We start from the raw sequence: 21,384 nt of genomic DNA on the forward strand, positions 1-21,384 counted from the left end.
TTCTCAAGACGTTCAGGAATTGCTGCAAATTGAATTATAATTTTGGCCTGTTCTTGCCCAGTGTAGGGAAACCTGATCTATAACTACATGTATTAATAATACGTCCAAAACGGCAGGCATTACGGCACTCGGGGACAGCTTCGATATACCAGACCTATAAGATTTAACAGAACTATATATTATATCCAAACAAGCCTTAGTGATGAAGTTGAAGATTATATTCAGGTGCTGGTCATATAATTAGAATATTATGAAAAACTCCATGCCACGCCGCATTGCTGCAGTAATTCAGGCAAAAGGAGCCCCAACTAAGTATTGAGTGCTGTACATGCTCATACTTTTCATGTTCATACTTTTCAATTGGCCAACATTTCTAAAAATCCTTTTTTGTATTGGTCTTAAGTAATATTCTAATTTTCGGAGATATTGAATTTGGGATTTTCATTAGTTGTCAGTTATAATCATCACAATTAAAAGAAATGAACATTTGAAATATATCACTCTGTGTGTGATGAATGAATATAATATATACATTTCACTTTTTGAATGGAATTACTGACGTAAATCAACTTTTTCATAATATTCTAATTATATGACCAGCACCTGTATAATATTTATTTTTAAAAAAAACACTTAGCTGTCTGACATTTCCCTCTTGAAACTGCCGGTTGCCCCCAGAGTGGCGAGGACCTGTATTTGGACCGGGATGGATTGGAATGGCACGGTTCCGGCACGTTGCTCTCTCTACTGGACCCAATTCAGTACATAGATCCAAGAGCTCAGCTTAAGGGAATCTAAATCGGTATCGTCATGGTCCCTGAAGTCTCTTATTCTCCTGATTCTTCCATTAGCGTAGTCCTCCTGCAGTGCCATCAGTGTCATCATGCAGCATTACGCACGGGGTCACCGCAGTATTTATATGTTTACAACAATTTGTGATTGTTATTGCCAACACAGCATCAACTAGTGGTATCCCCCACCCCGAGGTACAATTTGAAGACGAAAGAAAGTGTAATAGGCAAACACACTTCATGCAGGTTTTGTCACAAAAGTTCGGACTGATAACGAGGACATTAAGGGTAACGATTGCGCGAGAGCTTAACGGCTGTATTTTCAGACTTTGACATTTGATGATATGCACAGTATTAAAGACAGATATTTAGTTATTTACACTGTGTTTTGCAGGTATCTAATGGTAGGGTATTTGATGCTATCCTATATTACATGCAGTCAGGCCATCTCCTCCTCCTGCGCTCCGTAGCTGACAATGTGACGGTGAGACAGCGCCGATTAAACATTAAGAACAAATTTTTATTTAAGATTTGAGTTGGAGGTGTTTATGGAACACTTATCACTCAGTACAGGCGCAAATAACACTGCTGGATTTAATCTTCATGGTAAGGTGGATGAAATGGAGTGAAAACGTGCGTGAGGCATCAATACTTGAAAATATTACGAGTAATCGTTATTCCCATTTACTTTCTGCAGTCTGACTTCAGTTCACCACCTCACCGTCTGCGTCGCCAATTCCTATTTTGTCTCCAAAATGTGCGTACGCATGGGTCAGAGTTTGCGTGGAGGACCGCACATTCTCCCGTCAAGTTTGTTTTTTATAAATCACAACCTTTGCGTGGGAAGTGGCGTACGCACATTTTCAGCCCCGTTTTGTGTGTACGCCACGTTTATAAATGAGACCCCAGCTCATTGCAGACCTTATAATCAAGTCTTATTCTCTCTCTGAGGCTGTTGTTGTTTTTGTTGTTTTGTACCCTGTCTGTCTTAGTCTATTTTGTACCATTTCTTCTCACGTGCTCTCCTGCTTTTAATACTGAATGAATGACTTACACCTCTGAGTAGAGGAGGCTGTGAGTCTCATCACATGGCTCCGCTGTGCTCCTTGACTCTGGGTTTAACTGTAACCACAAAACCATACTGACTGGCTTAGTTTAAAGTAGTCTCCATTATATAAGAGGTGGAAGACATTGGGTCTCATGCTTTTCAAATTTTTATCCTAAACTTTTTTCAGTGAAGATTTCATGTACAAGTGTTCCACACATCGTTCATATACACACACTGCCCACACAAAGATGACCCCGAGCTGATTTATATCAGCAAAATATCAATTGTACGTGCCATTTAAGAACAAATGTGTTTGTACGAGTGGTTCTTGGTTCTTTTCTTTAAATAATTGTAATGTAGTTCTAACCCAACTAAGGAGCAAGTTTCAGTAGGCTCAAAATTGAGAAAAAAGCTTTGATAAATAATGAGCCCTAGTACAAATGCATGAAAGTGTGAGCCTTCTGAACATCACTGTGTCGAATGCTTGTTTATATCCTACCAGACCTGCTCGCTTTATCAACCTCTCTCTCTGTCGGTCCTTTCCTCTTCCCACCAGAAACTGAGCCTCAATCAATTAGCTCACTGACCTTTTTTACCACAGGGTCCAGATTGGCAGCAATTGGATTATTAAACTACAGCAGCTGCATCTCTCTTTCTCTGTACCATTCTCTCTCCTCTCCCTTTTCCCACTTCTACTATATTTGACCAATACGTAGACTGATGGACTAAATGTTTTGGGACCACTTAGGTAGAGTTAGGGTAGTTATGGTTTCTCTTTTCTTTTTGTGTAGGTTGTAAATGTAGTTGTATAATACATGTTTACTTTTTTATCCAAACAATATTATTGTATTTATAATGTGTATTATTTGCTAGTGTCCGGGCCCCTTTACACAAGCTTTAAATAGCTTACCAGGGTGTCCCATTGCATATATCTGCATTATGTCTAATGATTTTACTTTTTTTTACTTCTATTGGACCTCTTACTAGCTTCTTTATTTGCCTCCCCTTTTCTTATCTGTGACCTTTCTGCACAGTCCTTCAACAGAGCCTATTGTTTTATGTCTCTAATCTGTACATCCTGTTATTTCTGTGTGCAGTTGCCGTGGTTGTGTTTTGAGCCGATGGGGCTGTAACTGGTGTGTTCATCAGCACTTGTGCACCCACAAGCCCATCTGTGAAGAGGGGGTGATCATCTACAACCAACATGTAAGTTATTCAAACAGAAACATCTGTGCAGCACTCACTGAGATGTAAATTACACACAATCACAGCTGGTGCACCATGTTGAATAAAGCATGTGTGAAGACTTTGTGCTCTTGTGTATTCAAGTTCTTTGGGGAAAGTTGTATTGTAAGTTATTCACCCACGAGTCAAAGGGCTAAACTGACTGTAAAGTTGAGAATTTTTTGATGCGCTCTGTAGATCAGGGAAATAACGTGAAGCTTTGGTGGATTGCCTCGCATCACCTCCACAGCTGACCCATCAGGAGGCAGAGAGCATGTGATATGAGGAAAACATCAATAATTTATTCAATAGATATTTTCTTCTCTTCATTTAACAGCTGCACAACACAGTCACTCATTTGAGTTCTAAGATCAAACAAATCAAACATAAAATGTTTTTTTTCAAAACTAAAAGCATTTGATTGTGTTGGTCGGTTGTACTGAGTACTTGACACAAGTATTTTTTTATTCATTAGAATATATTAAGCGAATTAATGGTCAATGTTTTTCTATTTAAATATACGTAATGCATTTTTGCATACATTCATCAGTGCCCATACATGTTTTGTTGTGCCTCATATACAAGCCGACATTATTTGTAACATAAATCATCGCTGTGTCATAAGAAACAATAACACAATTCCAGCAGATTATTTGTTTAACATCACATTTATGTTCAGTTATTGGTTATTTCAATTTTTATTTGTCTATTAGTTTTTTTATTTCTGTCTTACCCTCTCCCCATGTTTTCTCCCCCCCCTCCCCTTCTTACTCCCCTAGTTTAAACTCCCCACCTCAGCTCCCCCCACAACCAAAACTATTAAAGTCATCACAACGGATGCCCTGAGAACCAGCACCATGACAACTACCACAACTCCCACAACAAGTACAACTATCGCCACAACAACAACAACCGCAGCTCCTGTCACTATAGCAACCACTCAGGAGCCAACCACCCCTCCTGCACCCACTACTCCACCTGCAACCACCACCAGCCTTGAGCCAACCACCCCACCCACCACACTGCCCCCTCAGCCTGCCAGCACCCTAACATCCATCACACCAGCACCCACTCCACCTCTACCCCCGAAAGTCACCACCACAAAGGAAGAAGAGACTGAAGCAGGAGAGCTTTTTGTTGTCACCCAAAGTGACACTGAAGGTGCTGCAGTTACACCCACTGTCGTCATGGTAGCCACAGAGTTGGTGCCTGTCACCATGGCTGATGGTCTAAGTGGAGATCTGGACCCTGTGATGCCTTTGATCATCCCGCCGCATGGACCGGATTCCTCCACCCTTGAGGTGGTGACAGAGTTGCCCCCACGCAAAGCCCAGGAAACTGAGAGAACTTTGAGCCTGGCAGAGCCTCCCACCCCGGCCTCTTCTGGCTTCCCCCTGCCCACGCCCTTCTCTGTGGGTGAACCTGGCGACTCCGAGCCCTCCCTCTACCTGGACCTGACCCTGATGCCCCCACAAGACTCCCAGACTGAGGCAGGAAGCCCAGGCGCCGACCCTGAGGTGCTTCTCTGGCCAAAAGAAGAAGTAGACGTCCATGCTCAGAGTGCCGTCCAGTCAGAAAATGACACAACCACATTTTCTGCTGCCACTGTGTTGTCAGGTGATGGTGAGGTCGACCACAGCCTCCCATCCTACCCCCACCTGCTGGATACTGACCCAGAGCTGGACTACCAGTATGATCCAGCTGACGCCTTCCTCCCGGTGAGTTCCGCCGCCTCCCTCCTTCTTCTACTACTACTTCTTCTTCTCAGCAGCCTCCCAGCGCTCCCAGCTCCTGACTCTATACTCCAGCTTCCCTGTCTGCCCTTGTTACCCTGCTCTTCCTCTACTGTCTGACACCTGTAATCTTGTTGTTGTTTTGCTTTTGCTTCATTCAGACTGATCCCATTGTTTTTTCAGAGTCAATAATGATTTTTTTTTTTACATTTATAGCTCAGTAAAAAACAAATTTTAAAAGTTTTCTTGGAGGATGCTGTGTGTATTTGCAGTGAATGAAAGCGTTGCATTTACACAATATTTCCCACACTGGCTTATATCCTTGTCTGTACATAAGGTGGAGCTGAACGACTTAAGAAAAATGTAAAATTATGATTTTTCTGATCAATATTGTGATTGTGTGTGTCCGTCGTTCTCTCTTCTGTGTGCCTGATCGTGTGGCCAAAATCAAAAATTTCAAAAAACACCTAGGTTTATACCTAGGTGTTTTATATTGAAATTTGTTTTATTTTGTAAAGTATCCAGCTGCACTGTTGCCTTCCTGTATGCGATTACCTGCCTGGCGTGACACTTGCTCACGGAGGAAATAGAGGAGATGCCAAAACGATTGCTGCAGCGCTCAGGCCAGCGCCACCGCTTCACGCCTGATTGCAGATGGTGTGGCCAGACAGATTGCATTACATGGGCGCCGAAATGAAAATAGCTTTGCGGTGTGTTTCTGGCATCACAGTGCTTTGTAGCTATTGGCAGTGCTTCTGCGTGCGGTGTGTTCCTGGCTTAACAGTGAAAACACGCACCACCAAGTGCCGCGAATAGCTGCAAAGTGTCGTGAAGTGGATCTATTTTCATTTCGTCTACCATGTTGTCCAGTCTGTTTGTTAGTGGTGTGTGATACTACAATATTTGGTATCGATCCGATACCAAGTAAATGCAGGGCAAATATCACCGATACAATACCGATACTTTTTAATAATTAAGGAGGATGAATTTTCATGACCTTTAGCCTAAGTGTTGTGATTTTACATTTGGATTATTAATACCGGTGCGATCAGGAGTGGCCGCGCCGGCCCACACACTGCAGCAATCATTTTGGCGTCTCCTCTATTTCTTTTCTTAAGTAATCCCATAGAGCGCAACAGTCCCGCGGGTTCCGGAAGTAAAAATACAATGCTATTTCTCCATTGACAATTGGAGTATAAGCCATGAAATCATAACCGTCAATGGTAGACTTAAAATCAGCTACGACATGACTAAGCGATTGTATATGCTCATATAGATGCCAAAAGTTCATGGGGCACCAACCTTGTTTTGAGATAAATGTCTTTTATTCGCAATGTCTTGGATAAGTACTCCATTACCCACAATGCTGAACAATCCCACAATCCCACAGTGATGTCTCTGATTGGTGGAACTCATGCCTGTGAGGAGGGGGAGCTGTCGGGAGCTGCCTGCACGATCCGTCATGCGCGTGCCCAAGATGATAATCCTGTTTTACGAGGATTTACGACACTGCACGAATCACGATCTGTTCCACGCTTCTGCTGTTAGCCTCCACCGGGAAGCTAACGTTAGTTTAGCTAACAGCTAATTCGGTTACCGCTAGCTGACAGCTTGATTCAGTCTAAAATAACATTAACTCAAACTAAACACTGGGTAAAGCAGGCTACAGCTGACGTAACAGCTGTTATATATTTTAACGGTTATTTTCAGGTTTTATTTTGAGGGTCTTTTAAAGTTATTACATGAATCAGAATCAGAAAAGGTTTTATTGCCAAGTACGTTTTTTAACACATACAAGGAATTTGTTTTGGTGTTGTTGGTGCACGTCACACATTCTTTAGATTGAATATTAAACAATATAAGTATAGGAACAAACAATATAAGTATATTTACACAGTATGTATTAAGTTAAAAATAAAGAATAAATAAAGATATAAATAAAAAAGAGCAAAGAGCATTACAGCAGAGAGAGAACAGTGGCATGAAGGTGGAGTGTCAGGGTGGTTTCCGGGCCTTGTTAATAAGGCTAGTGGCGGAGGGGAAAAAGCTGTTCATGTGACGTGACGTTTTGGTCCTGATGGACCACAGCCTCCTGCCAGAGGGGAGTGTCTCAAAGAGTTTGTGTCCGGGGTGGGAGGGGTCGGCCACAATCTTTTCAGCACGCTTCAGAGTCCTGGTGGCGTATAGGTCCTGGAGCAGCGGCAGATTGCAGCCAATCACCTTCTCTGCTGACCTAATGACACGCTGCAGTCTGCCCTTGTCCTTGGCAGTGCTAACAGCGTACTAGATGGTGATGGAGGATGGACTCAATGATGGCTGTGTAGAAGTGCACCATCATTGTCTTTGGCAGGTTGAATTTCTTCAGCTGCCGCAGGAAGTACATCCTCTGTTGTGCTTTCTTCACGAGGGAGCTGATGTTTAGCTCCCACTTGAGGTCCTGGGAGATGATAGTTCCCAGGAAGCGGAAAGACTCCACAGTGTCAATTGTGGAGCCACAGAGGGTGATGGGGGCAGGTGGGGCTGGGTTCTTCCTGAAGTCCACAACCATCTCCACTGTCTTTAGAGCATTGAGCTCTAGATTGTTTTGCTTGCACCAGGTCACCAGGTGGTCAGCCTCCCACCTGTAGGCGGACTCGTCACCATCAGAGATGAGTCCGATGAGGGAGGTGTCGTCCGCAAACTTCAGAAGCTTGACAGACTGGTGACTGGAGGTGCAGCTGTTGGTGTACAGGGAGAAGAGCAGGGGGGAAAGAACACAGCCCTGAGGGGATCCAGTGCTGACGGTCTGTGAGTCGGAGACGTGTTTCCCCAGCTTCACATGCTGCTTCCTGTCAGACAGGAAGTCAGTGATCCACCTGCAGGTGGAGTCAGGCACGCCTAGCTGGGAGAGTTTCTCCTGGAGCAGAGCCGGGATGATGGTGTTAAAGGCAGAGCTGAAGTCCACAAACAGGATCCTGGCGTAGGTTCCTGCGGAGTCCAGGTGCCGGAGGATGTAGTGGAGGGCCAGGTTGACTGCATCGTCTACAGACCTATTGGCTCTGTAGGCAAACTGCAAGGGGTCCAGGAGGGGGTCGGTGATGTCTTTGAGGTGTGAAAGCACAAGGCGCTCAAAGGACTTCATAACCACAGAGGTCAGGGCGACGGGTCTGAAGTCCTGTGGTCCTTGGCTTCTTGGGGAAAGGGATTATGGTTGAGGTCTTGAAACAGGCTGGCACGTGGCATGTCTCCAGTGAGGTGTTAAAAAAATCTGTGAACACTGGAGATCAGCGCAGTGCTTCAAGCTGGATGGGGAGACAGCATCCGGTCCAGCAGCTTTCCTGGGATTCTGTCTCCTAAAGAGTCTGTTGACGTCCCTCTCATGGATGGAGAGAGTTGTCACTGAGGTGGGTGGGGGGGTGGAGGGGGGGACCTTTATGGAGGGCATTGGTGGGGAGGCCCAGGACCCTGCTGAGGTGGGGGAGGTGGAGGTGAAGCACAGTGGCTGTAGCTGTAGCTGTAGGGAGGTGTCGTGGGGGATGGTGTCAGGACTGTCCTTTTGTCTTTCAAATCGACAGTAGAACTCATTCAGGTCGTTGGCTAGGTGTCGGTCATTGAAGGAGTGGGGGGTTTTAGGCTTTCCAGACAGTCGCAGAGTCATTCGCTGAAAACTGAGTATCGTCGTTTAGCCTCCTTCACTGCCTTGCTAAACTTGTACTTCGACTCTTTAAATCTGTCTTTGTCCCCACTCCTGAACGCCTCTTCCTTAGTCAGCCTTAACCTTCTGAGTTTGGCTGTGAACCAGGGTTTGTCATTGTTGTAACTCACCCTGGTGCTTGATGGAACACAGCAGTCCTCACAGAAGCTGATGTATGACGTCACAGCCTCTGTGTACTCATCCAGACTGTTGGTAGCAGTCCTGAACACATCCCAGTTAGTAGAATCCAAACACGACTGGAGATCCTCCACAGCCTCACTGGTCCACTTCCTTGATGTCCTCACTACAGGTTTGCAGAGCTTTAGTTTCTGCCTGTAGGCGGGGATCAGGTGAACCATGACATGGTCAGAGAAACCCAGTGCAGCACAAAAAAAGACCAGCTCTCTCCAGCTTCAGGCATTAAAGCATCCATGTGTAGAATTTGAAGATGTCAAGCTTTGGTGCCACCCAGTGGTTCAATGAAAAATGGAACTTTGGCACACAGCTGTGCACCCTGCAATTGTCTCATTTTTTAACAAATAAACTGCATCAGAATAATTTAAAAGCTGCAATAATCACATAACATTAATGTAAACAGTGTGTGTAAACAATTGTTAGTTTGATCTGCAAGCATCACTGTGACACTTCACTGGATCATAATGAAACATTGTGGGTTTAAACATAGAGAGAGTGAGGAAGGGGGAACTTGTGTGTTTATACTGTGTGTGTATTGGGCAACAGGGCGACGAGGGCTCCTATGTCAGCTGGGGTTCCTCAGCTTGTCCCTGTGTGGAGAAGGTCCAGGGTTCATCACTGCTCCCTGTCAGAGTAGAGAGGAAGATCACCTTACTGGCCCGCAACCTGCACCTCTATCAGGTACAACACACACACACACACACACACACACACACACACACACACACACACACACACACACACACACAGGATGATTCTGTTTGCCTGGCTGGTGACCCCTTCACAAAAAACAAGTTATTGTGTGTTCAGGATCCAGAGCTGGACTATGAGTGTGTGTTGGTGATCGAGGGACAGACTGTGGTGGTGGATGCCTATGTGGAGACTGATGACATGAATCCATCAAACTTTGACATCACCTGTCAACTGCACCAGGTGTGTAACAACACAGACAGATGTATACAGATTTGAACACCAGGGGCACGCTCAACAGTGACTGCCCACTTTTTTTAACGTCTCTGGAAGTGACATTTCATTAAATGCTTATATAAAGAGTTTTAAAGTGCCCATATTATGAAAAAAAACACTCTTTCTAGGATTTGGGGTGTTATTTTGTGTCTCTGGTACTTCCACACGCATACAAACTTTGAAAAAGAAAAACATCCATGCTGTTTTGAGTGAGATACGGTTTCTGAATGTGTTCTCCCTTCAGTCTCCGGGTGCTCGTTCTCAATGGCAAAACACTGCTACAACACACACAAATTCACCCTAATCTACAAAATAAATTGTATAGAACTACTTACATGTCCCTGTTCTGCAGGTATTCCACGCAAAGTTGGAAGTGCGCCCTAGTTTAGAAGAAGTCTCCCGGCTAATCCTGCCTTGTACAGGCCGAAGTTGGAGCTAGCTCATGTAATCCTTACCTAGCTACTGCGCATGTGCCACTGACAACAGAGATGTTACAGAAGTTAAGAGGTCTCACTCTGTAGCTCAAACAGAAACCTGACAGCATTTGAAAGGAGGAGCTGCAGCAATGTGAAGTAGAACAAAAATATGGTGTTTTTTGAAAATTAAACCATGTAAACCTATTCTGGTACAACCTCAAAATACAATTATGAACCTGAAAATTAGCATAATATGGACACTTTAAATCTGGAACTAAGCTAACCAGCTCAGAGATTAATTGTGACAATGAAACATTTGATTCGGTTCGGATTGTAAAAACGTTACAGGAATGTGTTAATATTTCATTGATAACAGCGAGTTCCACCAATCAGAGACGACGCTGTTACGCTTAGAATTGTGGGTAGTGTAGTATTTCTCCATACGATCGCGAATAAAACATGTTTTTCTTAAAACAAGGTTGATTTCTTAATACGTTAGTTTCACAATCTCGTAGCTTGTGGTCAGTCTACATCAGATGATTTAGACATTATGGCTGATAAAATCAAAATCCTTATGGATTTTTACTTGCAGAACAACACTGTTGAGCTCATTAGGACTTATGTCAGGAATGATGATAAAGTAATGTTTTTTGAGGCAGGATTAAACTGTGTCTACTTTGATGTCTGATAGTGACAGTGTAACAAATAGTAATTGTCTTTTTAATGAAACCATTATTTGTCCAGTACACATATTCTGCTCCAGTGGAGGAATACAATGCCATGGTTTACGTGAAAAGGAGGGACACCTTCCATGTGGACAGCTCTCCTGATCTATATGGTGAGGACATTCTGCTTTTTTGCACTCAATCCTCAGCTATTATCCTCAGCGTCTTTTCTCCAAAGACACTGAATGTTAACACACTTTAACATTGACTGATGCGCGTCTGTCTGTCTGTCTGTTATGACCTCAGTGACTCTGTACAACTGCTCTGTGGGCCGCTCTGACTGCAGTCGCTGCCACACAGCTGACCACAAGTATGGTTGTGTGTGGTGTGGTGGTGCTCGAGCCAGCTGCTTGTATTCAGACTCCTGTAGTGAACCTGTACAGCAGATGTGCCCTGCCCCCGTCATCCACTCTGTGAGTACTGACCTTTTACCTCTTCACGCTTTATTTTGGGTGTGTGGGAAACACAAAATACAACAATGTAGGTGCTTATAGTCACAATTTATCTTCTTATTTAAGATTAAAGATTTTTCCTGATTTTCGTCAGATCGAGCCCCTCTCTGGGTTGTTGGAAGGTGGCACCATGGTGACCATCTCAGGCTCCAACCTGGGCCAGAAGGCTGAAGACATCCTCTACTCTGTGTCAGTAGCCGGTATTCCCTGCACGGTCATTCCCAGCCTCTATGAGGTCTCCTCCAGGTAAAGACGAACTGCTGCTGGGGGTGATAGGAGAGGATTTCTGAAGTGTTGTGTCGCTTGTTTTTAAGGGTATTTGATGGAATCCTTTGTGAATTGACTACAAAACTCATTCAAAAGCATATGGGGCATTCACATTCACTTAATGAAACATTGCCATGGTGTAGGTCTGACTCTGCTTTATTAAGAACAAGTCTGTCCTTCAGAATTGTGTGCAGGACCAAAGCCAGTGGAGGAGAGAAGGTGGGCCATATCTCTGTAAAAGTGAGCGGAGGAGAGTTTGGTGTGTCCAGCCAGGCATTCAGCTACCAGGTACATTAGATTAGATTTAATTAAAGTAGATTAGATAAAGTTTTGTTGACCGTTGTTGTGTTGTTGCAGAAGCAAATAGGCAAAGCATACAACAAAAAACATCAACATATCAGAGACATACAGTATAATAAATCAGAATTCTGACTATTTTCATTTTTAAATGAAACTTTATTTTAATTGATTTATTAAGGTTAAGGCAGTTCTAACTGCCTTCTTCTTCCTTCCTCTCCTCATTTTCAGGACCCGTTTGTGATGGGGGTGTCTCCTGAAAGGGGACCCAAAGCCGGAGGAACGTCCTTGACGATCATTGGCCGAAACCTGCTGACAGGACGTCCCTCTGACCTCACCATCACTGTGGGAGGGGTGACTTGTCACATGTAAGATTCTCTCTCTCTCTCTCTCTCTCTCTCTCTCTCTCTCTCTCTCTGGGGTCAATGAAGTATCACATCATGTGTTAATCTGTCACTCCTGTGTGCCTCCTCGCCCTTCTCCTCAGTGTGTCAGAGGTGCAGAGTACCAGTGTTCAGTGTGTGACAGGCAGCAGTAATAAGACAGGAGATCTGCGGGTCACCCTGCATTACGGTAGCAGCCAGCGTCACCTCCACACTTCAGCCTACTGCTACACCCACAACCCCAACATCACCCACGCCACACCAGCAAAGAGCTTCCTGGAGTGAGTCTGGGAATATGACCTTCATCTCTCAATCATCACCTCTTGTTCCCTACTTAGAAAGTTGTTAGGTGCCAAAAGTGCTGTGAATTTTAAGAGCTTTCTGTCTGTTTAGTGGTGGTCGACTGATCTATGTGTCGGGCCAAAACCTGGACGTGGTGCAGGAGCCCCGGATGGTGGTGGCTGTCTTTCCCTTCGCGTCAATCAGCCCAAATAAAAGGAGAAAGCGCAGGAGGAGGAGTGGAGAGCAAGAGGACAGGGAGAAGACTTTTGGGAGGGCAGCGAGGATGGTTCCTGAGCCTATCTGTCCTGGAGACCCACTCTGCTCTGTCAAACAGGTGTGTGCGTGCATGCGTGTGGTGCCTGAGTGTATGTGGGTGCCTGCGTGCCTGCGTGCGTGCGTGCGTGTGTGTGTGTTTTATTTCCAAAGATTCTTCCTTTAACTGAAGATCTTTTCTGCACCCTCCCTGTCTCATCAGTTCATGGAGCGCTGTGAGGTGAACTCCTCTTCACTGATCCTATGCCGCTCTCCTATGGTGGACTCCTCCATCTGGGGGTCAAAGGTCACAACAGAGTTTCTGCTAGACAACCTGCACTTTGACTTCAGCAGTCTGAACCCCCAGACTTTCAGCTATGCACGCAACCCAGTCCTGCGGCCCCTTAACCAGCAGGACCCTCTGAAGGCCTACCGCTACAACCCTGGCAGCTTCATCCAGCTAGAGGTCAGAGGAGAGGCAGTGATTGTTAGAGAGGAAGTAGCAATGGTGGTATTGGCTAATGTTACAATCCTTCATTGTTATTTGTATTTAAGTATAAGGGCCCTGTCACATTGAAAACCACAACCAGACTCACATGATTTACTGATATACCATGGCTTACTCACTACAGATTTGGATGTTAAGTGGCTTTTTTTCATTGTGCTAGGACAGAACAGTCACATGAATCAATCAAAATCAAGCAACAGTTATTATAGTATATACAACTATTATAAAAAACTAGGTGTTGCAGTTGTCACAATAAAGTTAATGTTTTTCACTTTTTTCTCCATGTGTTCTCAGGGGGAAGATCTGGACCTGGCCATCACTAAGGATGAGGTGGTAGTGTTGGTTGGGGAAGGTGTGTGTGCTGTTAAGACCCTGACCAGAAACCATCTGTACTGTGAGCCACCACCTCAGCAGCCTGCACCAGGACCCAACGGCAAGAAACGTGAGGGCTCTGACAATCTGCCTGAATTCACAGTGAGTCCGTGCTTTCACTTCAAAACCACAGAAAACCCATTAATGTGACTCATCCGGGAGGGTGGGACTGTGTGAGCACCTTACAAGGACACTGCTGTTTGTGTGTGTTTCAGGTCCGAATGGGCAACCTGAACTTCTCCCTTGGAAAGGTTCAGTATGACAACCTCAGCCTGTCTACCTTCCCCCTGGAGGCTCAGATTGGAGTTGGGGTTGGGGCGTCCATAGTAGCTCTCATCGTCCTCATCATTGTGCTCATTTACAGGTCAGTGGGTGGACCGTGTGTTTCTGTAATTGTTTACTGTAGTTCAGTATAGAGAAAGAAAAATGAGACATAATCTGGTAAAATTATAAATCAGTTAAAGGTACCCTGTGGGGTTTTTGTTTTGATGATATTGAGAACTATTTAGGGCTTTGTAATAAACAATACAATCAATACTTTATAAGTTACGACTTTATAATTGTAAGCCCCTTTCACACATGCAGCTCATTATATTAATTTTATGGCAGTTTAACATGTTGCGCTCATGTCTGATAACGTTATCTCGGAGCCTGACCGGTCAGAGCTCTTCCTCCGGGTGGCTGCCTCCGTCTCACATTAAGACTCACCCTGGGTCCGCTTCAGCTGCCTGTTCCATGGATATATAATAAGAGCAGCCTGTACGCGGTTGACTCACATTTTCACCGGACGGCAAAACTTGACGTAGTGAAATGATTTTACTCCAGAGAGCAGAGTGAACAGGAGGGGCACTCACTCTGACTGACAATAAAACAACAAAAAATATCTGCTCAACTTGGGTCCCAGGCAAACGGCGTCTTCCTTTACTTTTCACCCTTTCACTAACTGGGAACGTTGGTATTGGCAGTGATAGAAAACGTAGGCCTACTCAAAATGTTTTTGTCTGAAGTAAAACTATACTCAGAGGACCCAAAGAAGTGCAGTGTGATGTTCACAAGATGAGCGGTTTTCAAGAAAGCTGCAAGCAGCAATACCACAGGCCAAGCAATCGGCACAGACACGTTTGCTAGGTAACTAGGTAACTACAGTTGAAAATTTGCCGACTTGCTAATACTGGCACATTTACAGAAATGTTGTTTAATAATTATTAATTAATTAATTGTCCTAGTAAATGAATCTTAAATTTTAAACAGGGACTACACTAGTTTTAATACATTATGAAACACTGTGAATGAACACATTTTAATTTGTTGAGATATCTTTCATGTCAGATCAAAAGATTTTTTTTCACAGTGTGTTGTACAACAACGTCCAATCATCAGACCAGAAGCACTTCTCTATATTTTCACTTTTCATTCATGCCAGCTGCCTGGATGAAATTATGAAAATCCATCTGAACACTTTACATACAGCATAGGAGCAAATAGGAATTAAATAAGAGTTGTCCTGCCATTCAAAGACACTGCTCTATTGGACATTATAAAGAATACTCTATGCAATAGGCTACTGGGAGGGAAGAACATTGTTCAGCCATGATGGCACTTTAACTAGTTTATATAAAAGTGCTACAGTGATAACTGTAAGATCTGGATATTCACGTTTTGGTGTAACCAAATCGGGCAATGTTTCCATCCTGAACCAGCATGACCCCATGACTAACTCTGATACTTTCTGGTGGGGGCTTTTTTGGTCAAATTACTTGAGTCAACCTTTTCATCTCACTGGATTTCAACTAATCCAGTGTGAAACTAGTATTATTTGTCCTCCCTTTTCTATCCCTGCCTCACCCTCTGGTCCTGTTTTTGTTGCTGCATGTCAGGAGAAAGAGTAAGCAAGCTGTGAGGGACTACAAGAAGGTCCAGATCCAACTTGAGAACCTGGAAACCAGCGTGAGAGACCGCTGCAAGAAAGAGTTCACAGGTAAAGGAGTGAAGTTACATGACAAAGGGGAGCGCAGGAAACAGATAAATGAGGTTTGAGAGCCAGAGACGGAAGAACAAAAAGTTTATTTTAGTTTGAGGCCAACAGATCCACTTTGTTTTCACACTGGCCTAATGAGATTATCCCATTACATCACACCTCTTGGATGGCTGCACCATCCCAAAAGGCTGCTGCAGAGGAGTTTAATTTTAGCCTGCCAACACTGTCCAGTGTCAATATTTACCAGTGCCTACCTCATAACAAAGTTCACAGCACACACTTTGAATGTGATATATAGTAGAAGCTATAGACAAAAGAGCTTGTAGCGACACCTGCTGATCTTTCGTCCCTCCTCCTCCATGCTGACTCAGACCTGATGACGGAGATGATGGACATGTCCAGCGACCTGGTGGGCTCTGGCATCCCTTTCCTTGACTACCGGAGGTACGCTGAGCGCATTTTCTTCCCTGGCCACCGGGAGTCTCCACTGAGGAGAGACCTGGACGTTCAAGAGTGTCGGAGACAGACGGTGGAACAGGGCCTGGTGCAGCTGTCCAACCTGCTCAACAGTAAACTCTTCCTCACCAAGGTAGTCATCAGTGTCATGAGCAGAGCAAGGCTTTAAGATGATACCTAAATTTTGAGCAGAGAGATAATTTGCCTTTTCTCTTCCTCTCAGTTCATTCACACTCTGGAGAGCCAGCGGACTTTCTCTCCCAGAGACCGGGCCTATGTGGCCTCCCTGTTGACGGTGTCGCTGCACGGCAAACTGGAGTATTTCACCGACATCCTCAAAACTCTCCTCAACGACCTGGTGGAGCAGTATGTGGCCAAGAACCCCAAACTGATGCTGCGACGGTAAGAAGAAGAACATGGTCATAGTTTAAAGGTGTTTTAAAGAAGCTTGGCAGTGATTCAAACTCAGTGTTTTCTCCTCTGCAGAACAGAGACGGTGGTGGAGAAGCTGCTGACCAACTGGATGTCCATCTGCCTCTATGCTTTCCTCAGAGTCAGTCAACACATAAGACATGATTTTATAGTTCTGCTACTATACTACTACACAATCAAATATAATTTTAGTCCCAAATGTAAAGGACAACCAAATGTACGGTGGCCCTGAAGTGCAAATCACAACAGCAATAACAAAAACGCAACAACAAATCATAAAACACAACGGCAAATAGGAAAACACGACAGCAAATATGAAAACACTTCAACAAATCATAAAACACAACGGCATTAACTTATACCGGAAAAGGTAGGGCCTATCTAGCAGAGGATGGACCCTCCTGATTGGACAGACGGACTGTCTGTCTTTTAACAGGAAGGAGAGGTGAAAAACACAGAAACGCGCCTACTTTTAAAAGAGAGACAGTCCGTCTGTCCAATCAGGAGGGTCCGTCCTCTGCTAGATAGGCCCTACCTTTTAGAAGTTAATGCCGTTGTGTTTTGTGATTTGTTGAAGCGGACGAAGATGGATGGATGGATGAAGTGTTTTCATATTTGCTGTCGTGTTTTCATATTTGCCGTTTTGTTTTCCTATTTGCTGTCGTGTTTTCCTATTTGCTGTTGTGTTTTCCTATTTGCTGTTGTGTTTTCATATTTGCGGTCGTGTTTTCCTATTTGCTGTCGTGTTTTCATATTTGCTGTCGTGTTTTTATATTTGCCGTCGTGTTTTCATATTTGCCGTCGCGTTTTCCTATTTGCCGTCATGTTTTCCTATTTGCTGTCGTGTTTTCCTATTTGCTGTCGTGTTTTCCTATTTGCTGTCGTGTTTTCCTATATGCCGTCGTGTTTTCATATTTGCCGTCGTGTTTTCCTATTCTCCGTCGTGTTTTCATTTTTGCTGTCGTGTTTTTCTATTTGCCGTTGTGTTTTATGATTTGTTGAGGTGTTTTCATATTTGCCGTTGTGTTTTATGATTTGTTGTTGCGTTTTTCTAATTGCTGTTGTGATTTGCACTTCAGGGCCACCATACAATGTGATATTTTTTTATCTTTTTTATTAAGTAACATTTTTAAGGATTTCATCTGTGTTTGTGAGTGTTTGAGCCCTGGGACCTGGTGATAAAATGTGTAAGGGGAAGGTCGAACATGACATGTTTTGTTAAGATGGCCTTAAGAAGAACACGTTCCATTGTAGCTTCTTTTTTATGACCACCTTTTGTATGAATGGTGTGAAATCTAATCTAATAAAAAGTTATTAGATTTCACACCATTCATACAAACAGACACAAGTGGTCGAATCAAAGATCTGATTTAATAATAAAAATATAATGTAATAATATATATCCTCCTTACTAAATAAATTAAATATAAAGAAGAAAATGAAAAGAAAGAGACATAGCCTTCGCTGACATCCAATTCATTTAGCCCACTGAAATAGTTCTACTTTTTGGGAAATACATTTATTCACTTTTTTGCAGAGAGAAAATCCATACCAGTACATTTGAAGCTTGAGTCAGTAGCTGGTTAGCTTAGTCGAGCAGTAACTTCCTGAAGTCTTGTAAAACCAGTTGAGAATCCAAAACATCACTCTTCCCAGCTAAGAAAAAGTCCAGCACATAAAAACACAACATGTTTTTACACTATGCATTTTGTACAAATTAAACAGACCAGATATGACATGTTAATCAGTGAGCTTTAGAGGTGCTGGTTGGAGTCAGGCTAGCTGTTTCCACCTGTTAACAGTCTTTGTGCTAAGCTAAGATAACTGGCTGTAGTTTCACATTTAATGTACAAATATGAAAGTGGTATTGATCTTGTCGTCAAACTTTGGCCAAGAATAAGTGTTTCCCAAAATGTTGAACTGATCCTGTAAGGTCATTTACAGATTCAGTCAACATTATTAGAACTGAAAGATGATGAAAAGAGGACACACTGTTAAAAAAATAATAATATATAAAACTTGTCTTAGTAGCAGTCAGTCATCACTCAACAACATAATGCTTGGCAGCCAACAATATCTGATAATACATCAGTCACTTGACTGCATGTTATAACATTTAGTATGTTAGCATATTAGACTCTGCAACATCTCAGAGTTACAATATCTGTGAATAATTTGACCTATAACATGTAACTGTATGACCTGAAAGACACATTACACTCCTAGTAGCTCACCTGGTTGAGCGTGCGCCCCATATACAAAGGCTCAGTCCTTCCTGTCAAATAAGGAAGGGGGGTGCCTAAAATCCCACCCCCCAGCCCAAACAATTCTTTATGCATTACACTATTCTGATCCAGTCTGTCCATATGTCATTAAATCTACTTTCCATACAATTACTTTTCCCTATAAGCCCAGTTTTTATAAAACAAGAGGATTCACAGGTGTGATGTGATGAAAGTGAGTGGTACTCCATCAGATCACAAAAAAAAAAGAAATAAAAAAAAAAGGTGAACCAGGTAATTATATTATTATATACCCACCCTGACTCTCTCCACACTCCACCTCTGGCTCTACATACCACTATACTCTGTCTGCTGTACTGCACTTTTTATTTTATATTTATACTTATATTGTTTTGTTATGTTTAACCTTTTATTTTAGGGAATGTGTGACATGCACCTACAACACCAAAACAAATTCCTTGTATGTGTAAAAAAACATACTTGGCAATAAAGCTTTTCTGATTCTGATATGGTAGTTATGAGAAAGTCATAAGGCCATTATACCAGCGGTCGTCAACTGGTGGCCCGCAGGCCAAATCCGGCCAGCCAATGCTTCCAGTCCGGCCCGCAGAATAATAATTAATTCAGAAAGTGTGAAGAGGAAAATATGTGTTCTGGTATTTTTGCATTTCTAGCATTCACAGCAAGTGAACAACATTCCACAGGGAAAGCGCAAACCCAACCCACTGTATTTGCAGCTCACATGCCGATTAGTTTCGGTATTGCGTGAGGATCCAAGTTCCACTGGACAACACCCATGATAAACCAGAAAAAATGCCATGCAGCTTCAAGTACAATTCATTTGGATACAAGCGTTGCATTTTGGAAGATGGACAGGATTCTGAACAGCGATATCTGCGTGGCTGCACACAGCAGAGCCCAGCGTTAGCTTATGTGTGTTACAATGCAGCACATGAACCAAACTTAGAACGATAAAGAGAGGATTATCAACAGCCCCTCAGCGGCATAACCACGAGGTAGGGTGCAGAGCAGAGAGGCGGATCATGTGTATGTGGTTTTCCTTGTCAACTTTATGCTTCAGGCTCTTTGAGAGTGACATTTTTACCTGACAACAGGCCTTTCTTCCTGCAAGCATTTTTCACCAATCAGAACACTGCATACTACAATGACGTTTCCGTAATCACAGACTTTAACCATCACTCCTCAGGGAACTGCTTCCTAGTCTGAGATCATTTTCTAGTTAAGTAACCTATCTAGTATCATATTGGATTTTCAGTGATTTTTAGGAGTCTACTATGTTCATACTAATACAAGTAAATAAAAATAGCATTAATTTAGTAAGAAAGTGAAAATATCAAACAATCATAGGCTTAATAGTTATAAATACATTTTATTTTCTTTAATTGAAAGTGTGGCCCCCAGAGTGTCTGCTTAGAAAAATCCTGGCCCTTGGAAAAATGTAGTTGATGACCTCTTCTTTATACATAATATCTGAAAAGTCATTACGGACGGAAACTTTTATAAAGCAGATGAATGTGGAGTCCAAACATCAAAGTACTGACAACTGTGGGAAAGTTTCATCAGAAATGTACCCATGCAGAGGGAATGACGCTATAAAGAAAGCCAGTGTCCTCCAGTCTTAAGTAAATAGTCCAGCTTTTCCTGATAGACTATGATTTTGTACAATGTAATCGTTCTGGCTTCTTTTTGAAGTTGCAAGTCACTGATTAAAATAGATAAAAGAATGTCCTTGTTGTTTGAGCCCTTCATTCTTTCCTGTAGAATGTTAGGCCAGTGCTAATTGCCTGTGTGTGTGTGTGTGTGTGTGTGTGTGTGTGTGTGTGTGTGTGTGTGTGTGTGCGCGCTTGTGCCTGTGTTTTAGGACTCAGCGGGGGAGTCTCTCTACATGCTGTTCAGGGCCATAAAGCACCAGGTAGATAAAGGACCGGTAGACGCTGTGACCGGCAAGGCCAAGTACACCCTTAATGACAACCGCCTGCTGCGAGAGGACGTGGAGTACAAGACCCTGGTGTGGAGAAAAAAATCATACCAAATGATCATTTGCATCTTATTGAATAATCCCAGACATCCACTATGACCTTCGGGAAGTTGTTGTTTCCTCTTTCACGCTCTCACCCCTCTTACTTTCTATCTTCTTTTGCAGACTCTGAATGTGTTGGTGCAGGGTGGAGGAGTGAACGAGAGCCAGCCGCTGCCCTCCAAAGTGTTGGACTGTGACACCATCACACAGGTGAAAGAAAAGCTGCTGGATCAGGTGTACAAGGGCACCTCCTTCTCCCACCGACCCCACACAGACTCATTGGACCTTGGTGAGAATTCATATACACATACATTGCTTAAATCAATTTTAGCATTTTTGTTATTCATACTTAGTATATCTGCAACAGTAAAGTGAGAGAAATTGTGAAATGGTCCACTTGACCTCAAGTGTTCTCTGTTGTATTTGTTGAGCTGTGTCCAAGGCAACAATAAATGTCTATACACACACACACACACACACACACACACACACACACTGTGCTGACTGTCTGGCTGTTGTCTGCTGTTCAGAGTGGCGGTCTGGTGTTGCCGGTCATCTCATTCTGTCAGATGAGGACTTGACGTCTGTGGTTCAGGGCAACTGGAAACGCCTTAACACACTGCAGCACTACAAGGTCAGAGTTCACGCTT

General features: G+C 43.4%; 1 protein-coding gene across 5 annotated transcripts in view; it reads left to right on the forward strand.

The window, feature by feature from the left end:
* Positions 1-21,384, forward strand: part of plxnb1b (plexin b1b) — a 182,275-nt gene that overhangs the window by 141,671 nt on the left and 19,220 nt on the right. For all 5 annotated transcript variants that reach the window (XM_078249371.1, XM_078249370.1, XM_078249369.1 and 2 more), the window contains 21 exons: positions 2,937-3,045; positions 3,843-4,781; positions 9,211-9,345; positions 9,475-9,597; positions 10,791-10,884; positions 11,018-11,184; positions 11,318-11,469; positions 11,673-11,778; positions 12,019-12,155; positions 12,275-12,451; positions 12,564-12,786; positions 12,928-13,170; positions 13,507-13,686; positions 13,800-13,948; positions 15,462-15,562; positions 15,934-16,151; positions 16,242-16,420; positions 16,505-16,571; positions 20,576-20,722; positions 20,858-21,023; positions 21,265-21,368. In XM_078249371.1, coding sequence (XP_078105497.1) covers positions 2,937-3,045; positions 3,843-4,781; positions 9,211-9,345; positions 9,475-9,597; positions 10,791-10,884; positions 11,018-11,184; positions 11,318-11,469; positions 11,673-11,778; positions 12,019-12,155; positions 12,275-12,451; positions 12,564-12,786; positions 12,928-13,170; positions 13,507-13,686; positions 13,800-13,948; positions 15,462-15,562; positions 15,934-16,151; positions 16,242-16,420; positions 16,505-16,571; positions 20,576-20,722; positions 20,858-21,023; positions 21,265-21,368 — 3,916 coding nt within the window. The remainder of the gene's footprint in view (positions 1-2,936; positions 3,046-3,842; positions 4,782-9,210; positions 9,346-9,474; positions 9,598-10,790; positions 10,885-11,017; positions 11,185-11,317; positions 11,470-11,672; positions 11,779-12,018; positions 12,156-12,274; positions 12,452-12,563; positions 12,787-12,927; positions 13,171-13,506; positions 13,687-13,799; positions 13,949-15,461; positions 15,563-15,933; positions 16,152-16,241; positions 16,421-16,504; positions 16,572-20,575; positions 20,723-20,857; positions 21,024-21,264; positions 21,369-21,384) is intronic.

Source organism: Sander vitreus, chromosome 4, assembly GCF_031162955.1.
Source record: "Sander vitreus isolate 19-12246 chromosome 4, sanVit1, whole genome shotgun sequence".
In the NCBI taxonomy this organism is placed as follows: Eukaryota; Metazoa; Chordata; class Actinopteri; order Perciformes; family Percidae; genus Sander; species Sander vitreus.